We start from the raw sequence: 17,817 nt of genomic DNA, 5'->3' as shown, positions 1-17,817 counted from the left end.
AAACCGAAGAAAGTGACTCTTCCAATGCAATGCACGAGCTTCCTTTCTCTATAGCAACAATGAGCGCAGGCAACTGTCTCTACATACACAGACAATAACAAGAACAGCGTGCAATGATGCACTGCGTTCAACTTTCAAGCAAACGCCACTGCTACGGTTTTCTGCTCATAGCGAGATTTAGTTCGAGACCCTGGCTCTCAACGAACCACAGCAACATGCGGCGTCCAATTGATTGTAGATGAAGGATTACGGATCTATTACAAATAGCAACAGTTTCATCAGTTTCATTTGATGCTCCCTAGACGCTCGAAGCAACAAGCTGCGATTCTGTGGCTTCCGTTATGCTATACTTGACTTTACCATTCAACAACTTCGTCAAGTTTAAACACTGTCACTAGATAAAAGAAGTATGTAAGCACTTCATGGATGAAACTCAGCTGCAGCTGCTGCATGTCTACAGTTGCCACTTTCGTCAAGAAAACAAGTGTCACGCTTACATGGAACAAGAACCAACGTGGAAGTGGAGCATCATCATTAGCAAGTGCTTGCGTGGTACGTTCAAAGTGCAGTCAGTCTACTTTCCCTAGCACTTTATTTACTTCTTGTAGAGCATTATCATTAACAAGTGCTTGCTTGGCACATTCAAAGTCCAGTCAGTGTGCTTTCACTAACCCTTTATTTACTTCTTGCAGAATAGAAGTGCGCATTTTCAATTTGTCAGAATACCTTTGAATACGACGAGCAGTTACAAAGGAATATGTAATCCAGTAATGACTAGTAAAGACTAGCCTCGCCCGGTGTTATGAGTTGCTTCTCTTACGAGTTGTGTGCTGTTACCTCGGCATAGCTGTGATATTTAAGTTACTCAGCTCTCAGCAGCCTAGACATTCGTAAAGTTTCCAGCAGGCAAGACACACAATGCCACAGCCTTACGCAGACACTGAGTCATGCTGAAACAACCCAGAAAATTCCAGACAGGTACCAGTGCAAACAAGCTTGCCACCGCGAGTGACATGCATATGGAAACTACCTGTGACACACACATACAGGGCCATTGCATTATTTGGGGAAAACCCTCACTCTTTTTGCGATTTCCTTCAACATTAGATACACAAATGAAACATATTACCATTTAATATATACATGTGTTCATTTTTTCACACATCATGTAGCTTTATGCTTTTTTTTTCTTCTAATAGCCATAAATGTTATGACTCCTGAATTTCAAAGATGCCGTATCTCTTGCGACTGACAACACTGTTAACTAACTATGGGGGCCTATTGACTATAAAAAAATATTTTAAAATTAATCATTTTTTAAGTGTGAGAGAGAAATATTACTCCCAAAAGTTTGTTGCAATACACATTCAGTCAAACTTGGCCTAAAGCTTTCACTTTTGCAAAATTGCATGTTCAAAAAATTACCGTTTGTTCTAATATACCAACTATCTTTCACACAGTCTTCAGTTTTGCCAGCCAAGTGCCCTTCAAACTGCAAATGTGAAATAATTTTCAATGCCACAAGAACCCCGTGATTTAAAAGAAAAGTAGGTACCTATTTAAATTCAGTCCACCAAAACACCCAATAACCGGAGTAGTCTCACCAGCACATTCAAAAATCAAGAGAAAAGAAAAAGCCCCAAGAGCGGGCTTCCCCATTGGACGCAGTGGTTTTGATAAGAATAGGTGTGCAAGATACCCCTGCATCTTGTCTGAATAAATGAGGAGACAAGAAAAAGCTTTGTGCACTCTGAGAATGACATAAATTTTGGATTGAGCAACACTATGCGCTTACGTACTAAATATACACATACCATTAACTCTAGGAATGAACCATGAGCAAATGTGGTTCCAGGGGAGTAGTGTCAAAGTCTTTTTTGATCACTTTTTTTTATTGTTGAACAAAAATGGCAGTAGGCACCAGTGATTCACAATGCATACTTGTTCACATATAAGCTGCGAATAATCAGTATGAGGATACTGTTATTTGCACTTGTTGCAGTGACTTTTCTACTTTCTGCAGTGTAAGCATTAAAAGTGAAAGTATTGCAGCAGTTAGTTTATATGTAGAGGTTGTTCTTGAACATCTTAGTTGCGAGTTCAATGGCTGTGATCTTTTCTATGTCTCACGTGCAGGTGTTTAAAAGGACGCTAAAGAACAGAAAGTCCGTTTAAACTGACAAATAATGCTCTATAACTATATTCGTTAATCTTGTGGTAAAAGCTTTGTTATTACAAAAAAATATAAAGGCCCAACTTGCAGTTATTTTTTTTTATTTTGCACAGAAACCACAGCGCTGGCATCTCTGTGAAATGTCACGCATTTCACAAGTATTTTCTCGTACTTCGGCTGCTGTAGCACAGCAAAATCTACCATAACCTGAGAAGTTTAGTCTTTGGCTGTTTTAGAATACAATGCAATCCACCTTTACTGATTAAAAAAGAAAAATTAACTAGTGCTGAGCCGACGCTGTCAAAATCCATAACGTCACGAAGAGCTGATGCAGGACCTTGAAGGTGGTGTCACAACCCATATTTAATTTTTCTTTTTTTTTTCTGGCTTATCAAGCATCCTCTCGTGGCAAGTGTAGTTTTTTTTGGTATTGCAGAAGCTTAATATACCAATGCAGCTCAAATTCATTTTATATTTTTAGCGTCCCTTTTAATGCTGCTTCTTATTTTTCCCTAAATGACATAATGCCACTGGACTAACTTGCTCACTTTCCCACGCCTTTTAAGCGCAAACACATTGTTCAGTGCCTCCTCTATGTACTCTGCAGACAAGGTTTCCTTTTTTGTGTGTGTGCAAAAAGGAAAGAAAGAAAGACAAGTTGACTCAATGAATGTTGCCACTGTGGGGGGAAATGCCACACAACGCTGGAGTGGCAGTTATCAGCTACTTGAGGCAGGTCACTCAAACAACAGTGGAGGGTGGCTCCAGTTTTATGACAGGTACGCAAGAGGTATGGCTCTGGGAATGCTCGGTTCCTCGTTCTGAGAGTTGAGAGGCTATTGCACATCTTAGTGGCAAGATAGATCACTTCCTTGCAAGAAACTTGTACACAGGTCCAGGCTTTGGCTCGTGGCTGCCATCAAGCAAACTTTTAGAATGAAAAAAAGTGACCCGACAATTGGTGCTCCCGTACCCTGGTTCCCACATCAGTCTACAAAAGTTTGAAGCGGGTGCTTGGGCTTTTAAGTTGCAGGAAGCAAAAAAAAAAGGTTGGAAGTTGACTTAAATTAGCCAATCAGTGATGAGCTCTCAGCTTAGAACAAGCAGCAGATTCCCATTTCCTCTTAATAATGAACACAACCAAGAGAGAATTAGTTCTGCAAAAGTGAAATTTCTGTTAACAAGTTAGACGCATGTATGTAATGTCAAGTCTGGTAAAAGCAAGTTGAGCATAAACTGTACTAAACGCTTTTGTTTCTCTATCAATACATCTTTTGCATAACTTCATCTCGATGACGCCTCTTGAGCCAAATTTTGAATTAAAGAATTTGCTACCCGAACAATGGCATGTGCTGCAAGTTTGTTCACTCATGTTCCGGGCGAGCTCAATGTAAGATCACATTATCGCGTGACGGAACCTTACGATTCCAATCTCAAGCAAACCAAAGTTTTCTCCAACCATGATGCGTAACGTTGGATGGACTGAATTGCAATAATTTCATGAGAGGGTTGAATAATTAACGATTTGTTGCACACTGAAGGGGTTTGAGGCCTCGCACCATGTTTTAAGGAGACTGAAGCCATCTCATAAACAAAACAGGAAATGCTCACATCCTCTTACTATTACTTAATATTAGAAACAAGTGGGAGCCGTGCAATGAAGGCATATTTTGTTGTGAAAGATTGATCCATTTCTTTTATGTGAACGCTACATATTATGTACAATTTTATTCCAGATTTCCGAATTATTTTTTTGCTGTGTTACAATTGTATAAAGCATCGATGAATTTATTGTCATGAATGCCTTAGGGAATTATCATTGTTCAACATGTACACACATTTTTGTATTTCCACGCTCTCACTGTATGCCATGTAAACGGGGGCTCCAAGCTTCTCAAGTGGATAGATCCACTTTCTTTCGAGCCCTCGTCTTCCACAAAAGAACAGATTTGTGGATGGAATAAAGTGTTTTTTTGATGGATTGATTGATTAATTGATTAATTGATTGATTGATTGAATGAATGAATGAATGAATGAATGAATGAATGAATGAATGAATGAATGAATGAATGAACGAATGAATGAATAAAGCTGGGTGACTGTAGTGCACTAGCATTGTTACGATCGGCCTGCTCACACTTTTGAGTACAATGCCTCTGTAGTCAGCCTTCTTTATTTCGTATCGAATCCAAGAATAAAGGTCATTGTGCCCTGCATAATGCCATCGCATCTTAAGAAATGACGGGGGAGGGGGGGACGTCTCTGCTCCAAGGCACTGAATGACTAGAAGTCTTTCATTTCTTTTTCAAACCTAGAGTACCAGAGTGAACAGGAACCCATGAAGAGGGCAGGCATGCTACCCAAGCCAAGAACCGCAGGGAAAGGGAACTGGTGACGTTTCGCAATAACTCCGGGATGCACTCCGCCATGCACCAGGCACCACCACAGTCGTGCACAGCAGCACACCATTCACCACACACAACCACACCACCAGCCGCCACCAGCCAAGTCACAAGACTTACGTGAGGCACGGTGCCGGACTCCTTGAGAGCGTGTGAACACACATGGTCAACACTGTAGTCGAGGCACTCGCAACGCTACGATCTTGCGCACAAGTAAGACAAACACCCGGTACTACTTTTCACCAGCATTTGTAGCATGGTACCGGAAGCACATTTAGACAGTATCGATACCTACCAAATCCGCTCGGCAGAAAAAGAGAAACCTTGTATTTCGTACAACGCGAGAGCTAAACTTAACACAGTAAACAAGGTTTTCCCAGTTGATAGTATACAGGGATTTCTATGCATTTCCTGAATTTTCTTTTTCTCTGGCATCTAGTAAGAACTACTACAGTGCTAAGGATGAACAGAGTGAAAGCGCGGCATTTAAAATGCAGAACGACTGAAGAGCAGCTATTGCAAAATTGAAAGTTTGAATCGACTAAATGACTAGTAAACCTCCACAGACCACAGTATCCGAGATATTGACATCTTAACATTGCCATTCGGCTAGGTCTCACATGTCCATTACAGTGCACTTTGACTAGGCACCAGCCTGCAAATATCTGTCACATGTGCCCAATTACAAATTTTATGCTTTCTTGGGGGACAAATAGACGAGAGAGAAAAAAAAATTGACAACTCATTCTCAGTCAAATTATTCAAATGAGTACAAGAAACTGACAATATTGTCAGCAGAAGTTATTCACAGGTACTCGTGCAGTGCCTGTTGAAGATTGACACAAACTCCGTGCAATTAAGGTGTCACACTTAGTGCCACACCCTTCCTCCAAGACAGTAATTTGTAGTAGCAGCCTTTACAAATTTTCAGCCAGACATCCAGAAAGAAATGTAGGAAGGGCTTAAAAAAAGATCTCTCCAATACTAGAGCCTTCTAGTACCAACAGAGTTGCATAACAGCCTCACCGAGTGGATGGCGGATGACGTCGATGACCGCGGCTTGGAAGACGCAACGTATGCCAGGTACTGGATGACTTTCTTCGTGTTCTCAGTCTTGCCAGCGCCGGACTCGCCCCTGAAGACAGAACAAGCAGAGCTCAGCTCCAGTACTACTGAGCGCTATTATTACATCAGAAATGTGCCGTCTGCTGTGATGGCAGAGCGAAAAAAAGGCACCTCTTTGTCTAGTTCAAATGGTCGCGGTAGATGGTGCCATTGCTGTATCAAGTATTCATGGTGGTGTTTTGCACCATGAATTACCTTTAAGAGGTCCTTCCTTCCCGCCCCCCCAATACACATTGCAGCTTCGCACAACAAGTGTGTAGCCAGCGTCTGGTAGACGCTGGCTACGCAAACCACTTGCTTTCTGTGGAGGCTGAAAAGTTGCTAAATGTTGTCAAATGAGGGGACAAGCCTGAAAAGTGTGGTATCTCTGTAAAGAGCGAAGTAGACATTCTACCCTACGTACACAACATTCCATGCAGGCTAAAGAATACTGGTCAGCGCGCCATTGTGAATTTTTCAAATATTCCCACACCCCTAGTCTTTTTCTTAACAGCTTGCTTTACAATTTTGCAAGGTTCACTTAATTTCCTCAGCAACGTATAAAAAAATTTTAGAAACCGTTTTGCTGTCAATGATAAGTAAGTTTCATACCTTCCATGTATGACAAGAGTGGAGCCTTAAACATACATGACCTTTTACAAGAGGTCATCACAAGCTCACAAACAAGCCTCAAGTTATGTGAAAAAGAGAAAAAAGAAAAGATGTGCACACACACCATAGGTCGGCAAAATAATTAGAACTCCCTCAGACTCGCTCACAAAATTAATTTTTGCTTAAGTCTTGCTCAGACTAAGACTCACCAAAATTATATCCAGCTGTACTCACTCAGATTCAGACTCACTAAAATTCTACTAAGCTGGGCTTACTCAGACCCATGGGTCACTGTGACTTGACTGATGGGTGAGTTTGCCGACTTATGACACACACACATGCACGCACACACCCACACCCACAACACACATGCACCCAAATGCACATATGTGCAACACATGCACAATACACATGTACCCACACGCAACACACATGCGTGCACACATGCACCTAATGCACATGACTGCACCTGCACGCACATGCACATGCACCCACAACAGACATGCACCTACACACACATGTGCACCTGCACACACACACACACACACACATGCATGCAACCACACACACACACACATGCAACCACACACAGCAATGTTAAGAAAAATGCATTCAGACTCACGTGCATAGGATTGACTGGTCCTCTCGATCTGCACAGAAAGAAATGTACATTGTAATTATCATAGCGCTTTGATGACACATCACAACACATTTCCAATGGTGACCACAATAATTAAATTTTCTTCCACATTTTTTATAATCTATGCGGCGAAAACATACAATGAAATCCAAGGGCTTTTTCAAGAAAAAGGAAAAATTTATTTTCTTAAGCAGTTCACTTGCAAGAAGGCTTAATGACATCCCTAAATGAAGCTCCATTGTACCGAACTTCACATTTCTTACAAAAGCAGCATACACATGCAAACTACTAGTTGGTAACTTATGGAAAATAGAAAAGCCCAAACAGAGGACATAGCCTAAGGGCGCAGTGAACAGTGCTAACTACTGCAAGATAGCACTGTGACCAGTGCCCCGTCTCTATGTGATTTCTTCGCCATGATCCCTCATATTCTTCATATATTAGAGCTAATTAATACCCTATTCATTGGGGACTGTTCCTTTCGGGACCATTGTCCTGCTTTGGAAACGAAGCACAAAAGCTTGCATAGTGAACACCCTTGCAGATAAGATTGAATGACCAATGACCAATGCTTTTGGCCAATGCAGTGGTTCACTGCACGTGGCATTCTGCAGCCGAGGGCATGGCCGCCGCTATCCACGATGGCTGCATTCCAATGAAGGCACAATGCAAAAATGCGCACATATCAAGCTTTGGGTACACGTTAACAGTAAGTAAGTGGTCGAAATTCTCCCCCAGCCCCTCCACTGCGATGTACGCAACAGCGCTTATGCTTTTCGGATTACTGAACCCCATAAATTAGAAGTTCTGCTTAGAAGAAAGCCACTACAGCTGCTGCAACTTACTCGTAAGTGTTGCTTGAGAAAGTTCATCTTAAACACGGTCTACCTCCTGCACTTCATAAAAATGAATCGTTTAGTGCTGAGAAGAATAATGCACAATACACGTGTGGTAAACGGTTGTTCATGTAGTTTTGCAGTCATAATGCCAACATTCTATTCATGTGGTGTCATGAATAATGTGTCTAAACAGTTCTCAGGTTTGTGAGTTAAATTAAAATGAAACTCTACGGTTTTACGCAGAAGACCACAATCTCATTGTGAAGCAAGCTGCAGTGGCAGACTCCAGGTTAATTTTGACCACCTGGGATCCTTTAACACGCACTTAAATCTAAGTGTGTGGGTGTTTCTGCATTTCGCCCCTATCGAAATGCAGCCGCCATTACCGGGATTAAAAGGACGATCTCGAAATCGGCCGTGCAGTGCCATTACTCACTGGGCTACCCAAGTATAAGTATAAGTATAAGGTATAACTGCCCAGCCAGTTTGGTTCATATTATATTTGCACCGCCACCAATATCTGTCGTCAAAATACTGGCTGCAATAAACTACAGGGCATGCTGCGGAAGCAAAATAGTATACGCCTATCTTAAACACCACAGGGAATTCTACATTTAGGGACCATGCTTTTTTGACGAAGGCTTTATTTTGCACAAAGAGATGAGAACTAAAAATAAGCAACACTTTAAAAGATGCACAACCTCATTCGTCTCAGCTATGTTGCATATAGCTGAGTGCACTTAGGTTTAAAAGCTAAAAAAGAATTCACGACATTTCAGGTAAAGTTTGTAAGCATGCAGATTCTTCAGTGCAATGCATGGGGGGCGTGTGCATCATGCACACTAGTGTGTTAATGGGGAAAGAAAGCAATCCGAATTACAGCACTCCGCGAAATTTCTATGATGACAATGAGGAAGATCAAGCTAGTTTAGTGTGGTGAGATATTGTTTTCGAGACAAATGTAATGGAAAAGGGTAGGACACAATTAGGGACGATGCTTTCCTTTAAAGAGCAACATCTGAGCACTGCTTCAGAGGTTTCGAAGCATTTCTGCACATTTTTGTCACTTTCATTCAGAAAAAGTTCTCAGAATGCATTAGTTCCGAGTTTTTATTTCCCCCCTGTGGATTGCAATGTAATGCTTGTTTATCTATAAACTATTGATAAATAAGCAAGTTACTGCATGACTGGCTGCTCAAAGCCCTTTGCATGTACTATTCACAGGCTTCTTTCACGCTTGGAAAAAACACTAATGTAGCCTGTATTGAGCAACAGAAAGCTGTATTGGGAATTTTACATGTTGCTTTACAATTTTCTCGCTACCACTTTTCATCAAATAAAAATATTTGAAAAGTTGATTAATTAATTAAGACTAATTATGTAGTTAGGCAGAATGCAAAAGGAAATCTGAGCATCTTGACGGCAAACAATATTGCCTTGGTTCTGTCCAGCTTCATGTCATTTGCATATGTTTGTCTAAAGTTATGTAGGACACCCAGTATAGACATGTTGCCGAGTAGACACTGCCCAAATCTCAGTGTCACGAAGAACTAGGGTGGAAACATCAAGCCCACCTTTCATTTTTGCATTTTTTTTTATAACCTACCCAGACTCCATTCATGCTAGGGCTGGAACTTCCGGCTCTCAAAAGTGACAGTTTACAAATCCAGGTTAACATCTCTATTTTATTATCATCATCATAAGCAGCAGTAGCCTATTTTATATTCACTGGAGGACTAAGGACTTGCAGTGATTTCCACTTACCCCATCCTACACTCTAAAGAAATTTATTCTTTTTAGGGAATATCTTGTCCCCAAACAATAATTGTCATTTGTCTAGCTTGCATTTCATTTCCAGAAAAAAAAAAAACTGTGCTCACCAATTTACTGTCACAAATGCCATGCTATGCTGATAACTCGCATACCATTTGTGACCTAGAAGTATCAGGCACACTACGTTAAAGAAAACAAAGGCACACAAGATAGTTGACAATTACTGTTTGGGAATGAGAAGCCCCGAAGGGTGCAGACTTTTCTTAGAGCGCGTGCCTGCAAATTTCCTAACATCTTCCCATCCTCTGCCACCCTAAACTAAATGCACCTTCCCCATTGGTGCCCACTCTAGTAAACCACTGGTTTACCTGCTCTAAACATTACACAACCTGGCAAGACCCATTCAGTCGTCTTAAACTTGACTCGAATATCGGACACACCTGTTCATTCTCAAATCGATACCACCATCTTCCCGTCTCTTCATGTTACACCCACGATTCTTCATTTCGTTTGTTGCACAGCCTCTTTAGTGCCACTCTAACGTCTTGCACACAAACGCAAAAGCGAATAAGAACCAGAAGGACACTGTAATGCTGTTTTACAGTTCGCTGCAGCAGTGCACACGCAAAGGGACGCCAAAGCAAGAGGAACGACGGTGAGGACAATGAATGCTTGACACACAATGCACGGGTTACCCCGATGGTACGCATTCCACAAGCCACCGAAGCGTGCACCGCGCACATCCCATTGACGTGACTGCTCAACCAAAACGGCAAGTCGTCCAAATGATTGCACAAAGCTAGCACGGGCACAAACGACGTGCAGTAGAGAATTGCGAACACGCCTTACAAAAAACATGAAGTGGATGCGCAACACAGCCAAAGCCTTCTCTCAAAGAAACAGGCAATGGTCTTAGGCACTGGACTTATGCTACAAATTACATGCTGCAGCGTAGGTGTGAAACCGTCTATAACTGCGATGTGGCTACAATAGGCTGCAATTCCACTGGTCGGGATTTGGTCATTTGCTCAGAGCAGAACGCCATACGAATACAGTAAGTAGGCAATGGCCTCTTCAGGTACGTGTACATGAAAGGCGCCAAAACTTAAATCTGAAGAAAGAAAGACACTCCTGCCTCTCAAGACATTTTACTGCTAAGGACGGCCCACGTAGGAAACATATCAGTTCTTAAGAGGTGTAATTCAATAACTATGATTACAGTCTGCCGAGTATTTCCAAATTACACACTGGAAGTTTGCAGAAAAATGAAAAAAAAAGGGGGGGGGGAGATGGGCTTATACTTATGCCATCGTTAAAAAGTCAGCATGACGGTACGACAGTGGCTAAGACATATACCGTGCATGACAACTAAAGCCAAACGCATCTAAAGGTGCGAGAAAAAAAACTTTCAAGAGGTGTGTTGAATGAAGTCTACTGCAAAAACCTCTACAAAAGCAGGTTGTCTGCAAGATACTTATAAGGTACAATGACATGCCTGCCAACCTCTTGATGTTAACATCTGTAAAAATCATGAAGTGTGTGTGTGTGTGTGTGTGTGTGTGTGTGTGTGTGTGTGTGTGTGTGTGTGTGTGTGTGTGTGTGTGTGTGTGTGTGTGTGTGTGTGTGTGTGTGTGTGTGTGTGTGTGTGTGTGTGCGCGTGCGTGCGTGCGTGCGTGCGTGCGTGCGTGCGTGCGTGCGTGCGTGCGTGCGTGCGTGCGTGCGTGCGTGCGTGTCCTGATCACACACTGTGGGATATATGGGGTATAATTTTTAAGTTTCCTGAAATATTTAAAAATTGCCTGTCACTGACAAGGCAGTTGTCCTTAAGCTGGATTATTCAGATTGGCGGACATTACTTTAACAAAAAAATCGAAACATATTCAACTGATTAAAAATTCACTGATTAACTTTGTAATTAATTTCTTTACAGCACATAATGCAATTTAGGAATTGTAGCCGGCAAGTCTGCAAGGCTTATCTATTTGGAATATATTTTCATAATGACACGCCATTTTGGAGATACGCGCCACCTACCTCAACATAAATATACTGTTCCAATTTTTAACAAGCCCCTCTTTTATGCACTGAAGCACAAAAGTAATTGGTATGCCCATGTATTTCATCCCACACAATGGGAAATTATATGTCGAAACTGACGTGTTCCTAGGAATTCATTTCAAGTGTACACATCCTGCAAACCCAGTGGCTACAGTTTGTAAATTGCAATACGTGCCATAAAGTAATTAATCAGAAAGTTAATTAGTGATTCTGTGTTAAACCAAAGAACATGTGCTTTGATTTCGTGTGCTAGTAATGTTTGCTTCTTCAAGTAATCCAGCTCAAGGACAGGAATTATGCTACCAGGCAGTTTTAAGACATTCTTAAAAACTTAATGATCAGCCTATATATGCACTTTATTAACGATTGTTCGCCTCTAGATGCAGCCCACAAGCAGTAGCCAACTAGGAACAGCTGACACTCACAAGTAACACAATGTTTTCAGATCACAGCGACTCTTTCAAGTACTGCACTGTAGTCAATCTAGCGGTTTCAGAGACTTGCGACAATAAACCTGACCAAAGCAAGTACCCCTCAGTATCTCATGCTGGCACAAGAAGGTAGCACAAGGTACCATCCCCATTTCTTTCTTGCATGCATGTTTTTTTTTTTGCCATCTCATACCACCTCATCTGTCAACTCACTTAAAATTTTTTCGTAAGCGGCATTCCGTTTATGTAAAACTTCACTCAACTTTCATAAAATCGTAGAACAAGGTAAAATCTGGAAACTTTACTAAAAATTCGGGAGAGTTGGCAGACGTGCAATGACAAACACCCGGTTTTTCATGTGAACTTCACACAAACTGCACATGCAGTCAATGACTGCATTTTTCTTTTTTTTTCGTATTTACTGTACTTGCAGGAAAATGTATCTGCCTCACACGCACTGAGCGCAACGAGTCCACCCCACTCGCTCCCTGCCTTACTACGCGATCATTGTCACATCCTCCAGCGGTGAGCGACACGAGGACTGCGCCCTTTCCAACTTCCTTCCACCGCTGCTCGCACCTCAACGCAAGACCAGTTTCCAGATTACATGTGGGCTGCGACAGAGTTTATCAAGATGCCTCCGCAGCAGGAACAACGAAGAGAGAAAAAAGCCCATCCGGGAAGTCAACTTCCTTCCTGGACTTCACACAGACCTCCTGAACGGAAGGTTGTATAAGGAAGGCTTTCCTGCAGGCCTCCTGCTGCAGGCACAATAACGCCTTATATGCCAACTGACGGAGGCTGGTCATGACACTGCTCGTATTACCAGCGTTAATTAGCCCTGCAAGTGAACATGCTTGGCGCTCACTAAACTAGTAAGAATGCTACAAGGAAAACCATGGTTTGTTTTTGTAGCTTTCCGTGGATGCATAAAACGCATCCTAGTCAGATGAACACTCGAACTGTGTACAGCTTAGGAATTATAGGTCATGCTGCACCGTGATGCAACTCTCGTAGAAAAGTCACCAGGCCCAAGTTAATAGGACTTACTTATACAGGTTGCTAAACTTAAGGTCTATTAAGAGCCATAAAATTTTCCCACAGTGCTTCTCTCTCACTCTCTTCTTTTTTAGTGGCAGCAGTTTTAATAAAGCGCATAAAGATTAAATTGTATAGGCTGCAATTCCTCGCAGATGTGTATGCCACCTAAATCGCAGCATGTTACTTCAACACAATCGCAAGTTCCCGCAACTTGACCAGTGATGTGCTTCGGAGAAGGCTTAAGAGGGAGCATAACTCCACAGCACCTCATACTCAATTATTAGAGAAAAATCTGGCACCAGCATTTATGTCCACTGTCTGCACAGCACTTTCGCACTGCATGGGAGTGACAAGTAACCATACGGATTTGTCTGAACTTCATCCCTTTCGGCTTCAAACAATGTTATGGTTACTTCTTTCAAACACTGTCATCTCAAATAGGTGATGTCTAAAACGTGGTGGCTATGACGTGTATCTGGCTCTAACTTCTGGCACGTACAGTCCTCCAAAGCACAGCCACAGGGGAAATTACTTGTGCTTACTAAGTGAAATAAAGAAATTATAAATTAATGGAATTGTAAGTGGATGAAGAAACAACTTTCGCGGGTGGGGAATGATCCCACGTCTTTGCATTACGCGTGCGATGGTCTATCAATTGAGCTACCACAGCACCGTTCTTCCATCCACTTTCTGGGGTATTTATGTGTTACTACTAGAACTAACCCTGGGAGTGTTGGCCAGCACCACCACTCCCAAACCTTGGCGGCGGATGTGGAACATCCTTTCTGCCGCAGGCGTCACGAGTATATGATCTTTTTGGGTCAATAAACTCACACTTGCTAACTGAAGGCATCAATGTCTCTGGATTCAAGACTCTCATTATGTAATGAATGAGAAAAATGGTTAACCCCCTTTCTTCTCGTTCATCCATGGCTCGTGTCATTGCCCAAAACGCATCGATAACTTGTGACATGCATACTGAGAAAAGTCTATACTTATTAATGCAGTAAACTTGTAACACTCGACTAACTCAGACAAACTGCAAAGCACAACAAAACAATGTGTAATTCATTGAGCAAACAAAGCCATGCCCCATCGTAACTAAATACATGTACTGTCAAACCTTGTTATGCCCAAGGCTCATCCAACACAAAAATACCTTCATTACAACCAGTATCTGTTACAAGAATATATTCACTGCATGATGCCATCGGCAATATAAGCATTTTGTACTGGCTTTGTTTTACCCGATAATTCATTATATCCGTGACTGTTTTATCGACACCCAACTGTACTACCTATGAGGCTGCCAGCACCAGATGCCCCCTGCAGTAATCGTAACACTACAATGTACGAACGTCAAAATACCACCTAGCGCAAGACGTTCTAAGGAGAGAAGTCACACTCACCTTGCAACATGCTACGGTAGGAACCATCGGTGACGGCAAAAATGTGGGGAGGCACTTCATGGCGTTTCTTGCCCTTAAATAACTCTATTACTTTATCGGTGTAAATAGGCAGCTTCTTGTATGGGTTGACGACTACGCAGAACAGGCCAGAGTAGGTCTGAAATAAAAAAAAAGAGGTGATTAAGTTTTTTGGAGATAATTAGGCAACTTAACAAAAGAATAAAAATTTAAAAAACGGCGTGTGTGATACTTGTAGGACCAGGCATCCCCAGCAAGTGCAACTCCCTTCGTTGAATGATTAAAAGAACAGTAAATAGCTGGTATTCTTTAAAAAGAAATTACTCATTGCATGAGCAGAAACACATTGATTATCACTGGAAAAGAATAAAACCTTTTCATTTTTTACTTTCACACCAAAACGTAAGAACTAGTACATCAGTGCGACGTTGCAAGTTCCAAAGTATCTGAATATATTCGGATCATTTCGGTGCACGGAAGTTTATTGAAACTTGCTTGTTTGAGTCTGGTCTTTTATAGTGCAATGTAGTCCCTCCTTCTTCACAGATCATAAACACTTCACTGAACACAAGCAGGTGCAGTCAATATCCACGTAACGGTGAGCTGGTGTGAGAAATTCACAGTGGCATCGCCACCTGTTTCCTCTCGTGGTAAAAGCGGCTGTTTTGTGACAGCAGGGACGCGACCGGAGATCGTAGTTCAAAACGCGCATTCAGTTTGCATTCAGTTTCGCCTCACGCGATTGGCCTAGACTGCGCCAATGTCATCAGCTGCACCAGTCAGCGCGGCCTAGGCCAATCGCACGAGGCAAAACTGAATGCAAACTGAACTTGCGTTTAAAACAATGAGATTGCGCCCCAGAAGCGTAATTTACCGATACAGTTAAAGTTCCTTGTTAGTGCTCTTTTAACTGATTCGATATGCCAAAGGATGCCTTATGAAATATTTGACTCATCAGCTAAGAATGCTCTAGTAGTGCATCAAAGGCCGTTAAAAGAGAGTCGTGCAAAGCAGAATTATGTATAGGGCAAAGTTCGGCCAACCAGAGCCACCGAAATTTTCACCGCCAACACTCTTGGATGAATTTCCCAATATTGACGTACACCTGTGAGCAAAAGTATACGGACCAGGGATCGAGTGATGGAACTAATTTTCTCCTTTGTCTGTGAATGCAACTGGAAAGTAAAGATTGCAGTCGAAACTTGGCATTACCAATATTTTAGTGCACTCGTCAGTTTCCGTTTATGCGCATTATTTACAAAGAAATTCTATTTTTTCGGCGACCGTGTGGTCCGTATACCTTTGCTCACGGGTGTACACACGTCTTGGTGCGCATCTGCTATGAGAAAATAATCACACCATTAATGCGCCCCGCGGGCCTTTGAGCAGCGAGAAATACTTTGCCCACATGTTAGTGTGGGGCACGATCCCTCCGAGGATACGTTTGTCCACATGAGATCTAGTGTTGCATGTGGCGGCCTACTGTGCGCACCGGGCACTGCCCAGATGGCGCAAGGGCCGTTTCAGCTTCCCACAAGACCTGCTGACGCTGGCCGCTCGGGGCTACGACTGAAACGAGATGCTCATCTCAACAGCAAAAGACACACCGTCCGTTTCGCGGCTCTCTAGTAGCCGATAAGCGAAGCACTGCCCATCCATGGCGGCATTCGAATGCATACAGACGCACACGGCATGCAGAGCTCAACCAGAATTCTTTTCATATTTTGGTCGCGTTGTGTGTATGCAAAACGTGGAAACGCTTGCCTAGTGATGAACCCTGGCTACAGAGCATTCTATTGGGGAACGCCCAACACTGCCCAGGAGACATTCCTGCACTCACTAGGCTATGTGATGCGGCGTGGAAAGCTTGGGCGTTCGGTGCCTATAGGAACCGCGGGAGGCATGTACTGGGGTCGATTTATGCACAACAAACAACACCTCGTTGGCCGGTCGCCCTTCATTCTTCACCTCCCCATGGCAATAAAGACAGCCGAGTCGTCGGCAAAGAAGAACGGGTCCCGCGACGCGAGCCTCCCCCCCAGCGCGCGCGGCCCAAGCCAGCGAAAACAACAAAGGGGGTCTCACACACGGGAGGCAATAAAAACAGGCCACAAAGACGGGGGGGGGGGGGGGGGTCCGCGAAGATGCCCCCCCCCCCAACCCCTTCAGTCAGTCAAAGGCATCGGCAGGTTAGCGCGCGCGTGCCGCGAACAGTTTTCTTCCTCCTCGACGCACGTGACCACCCCCCTCTTTCCTCGACACCCCCTCCCCCCCCCCGCGTTAATGTACGCCACCAATGACGTCACAGTGCCGAGTGTTATTCTCTCCGAGCGAAGACGTGCAAATGCACGACGACGACGCAATGTACGAACAGGCGAAGAGGGCGAAAAAGGGAGAGAGATGGATAGAGAGAAAGAGAAAGCAAAACGCATGTCTCGGAACCCCCAACCTTACGGGAGCGGTTTTTTTCTTCTTTTCTCTCTCTTTTTTTTTCTTTTTTCGTTGGGGTTGGTGGGGGAGCCCTTTCTACGTTGCAGTCACGTCAACACACCGACCAGCCTCGCCTGCATTCTCTCTCCTCCAACCTGGTCTTCCTCCCCTCGCTCTCCCTCTTTCCCCCTCTCCTCCGGAGCGCCGCTTCTCAGCTCTTCTCCGCGGCCATCAAGCGACGCGGGTGGCGAAGGTCCAGGGAGCGGTGAACGCCCACGAGAAGAAACACGTGGAAGTCCAACGGTCAAAGACGCAGAAACAGGCAGCGCCGGGTGGGAAAGCAGCCGGAGAATTACTGCTGGCTGTTCATTCCCGAAGGCCGTGCATTAAATACGGCTGCCACTGGAAGGTTCGGGCAGGGGGGGGGGCGTACTGCACTTGGCGGCGGTGCTTACAAAACCTGTCTAGAAAAGTTTCTACATTCGCTATTCCACTTAAAGATGGGAGCAGTCTATTTTCGCGGCAAGATGCTGATTGGCCGACCAGAAAATGAAGGTCATTTTTTTTTAATTTCGTGCCACAACGCCAGCGGTGGTACGTTGGCATGACGTCACTGAATACCAAGTAACTTTTCGCATTTGGGCCGTTGTGGCTCGCAGGAAGTTCAGCCTACGGCTCCTTTGGAATAATATATGTAGTACATCTTTATGGATAAGTGGAACCAAACCCTAGCAGGCAGCGTTCAAACCCGTGACTTCACGGCGGGTTGGTTACGGGAACTTCCAAGGCGTCGTCGCCAACCGTCTCGTTCCTTCAGTCTTTTCTGGCCCATTTACACCTGCTCTAGTAATTTACCAATACGGCTCGATTTGTTTCTCTCTATAGTA

The 17,817-nt window shown here is 43.4% G+C and overlaps 1 protein-coding gene across 4 annotated transcripts in view; it reads right to left on the bottom strand.

Moving 5' to 3' along the window:
• zip (myosin heavy chain 10) overlaps positions 1 to 17,817 on the bottom strand; it is a 103,643-nt gene that overhangs the window by 43,296 nt on the left and 42,530 nt on the right. For 2 of the 4 annotated variants that reach the window (XM_055067834.2, XM_055067835.2), the window contains exons 2-5: positions 14,483 to 14,639; positions 6,914 to 6,941; positions 5,602 to 5,710; positions 4,696 to 4,716 (exon numbers count right to left, since the gene is read on the bottom strand). In XM_055067834.2, the coding sequence (XP_054923809.2) occupies positions 4,696 to 4,716; positions 5,602 to 5,710; positions 6,914 to 6,941; positions 14,483 to 14,639 (315 nt within the window). The remainder of the gene's footprint in view (positions 1 to 4,695; positions 4,717 to 5,601; positions 5,711 to 6,913; positions 6,942 to 14,482; positions 14,640 to 17,817) is intronic. The other 2 variants (XM_050173898.3, XM_050173900.3) reach the window with 1 other exon arrangement.

Source organism: Dermacentor andersoni, chromosome 8 (genome assembly GCF_023375885.2).
Source record: "Dermacentor andersoni chromosome 8, qqDerAnde1_hic_scaffold, whole genome shotgun sequence".
Lineage (NCBI taxonomy): Eukaryota > Metazoa > Arthropoda > Arachnida > Ixodida > Ixodidae > Dermacentor > Dermacentor andersoni.
The sequence above is the reverse complement of the archived record's forward strand: the minus strand, read 5'-3'. Positions and strand labels throughout refer to the sequence as shown.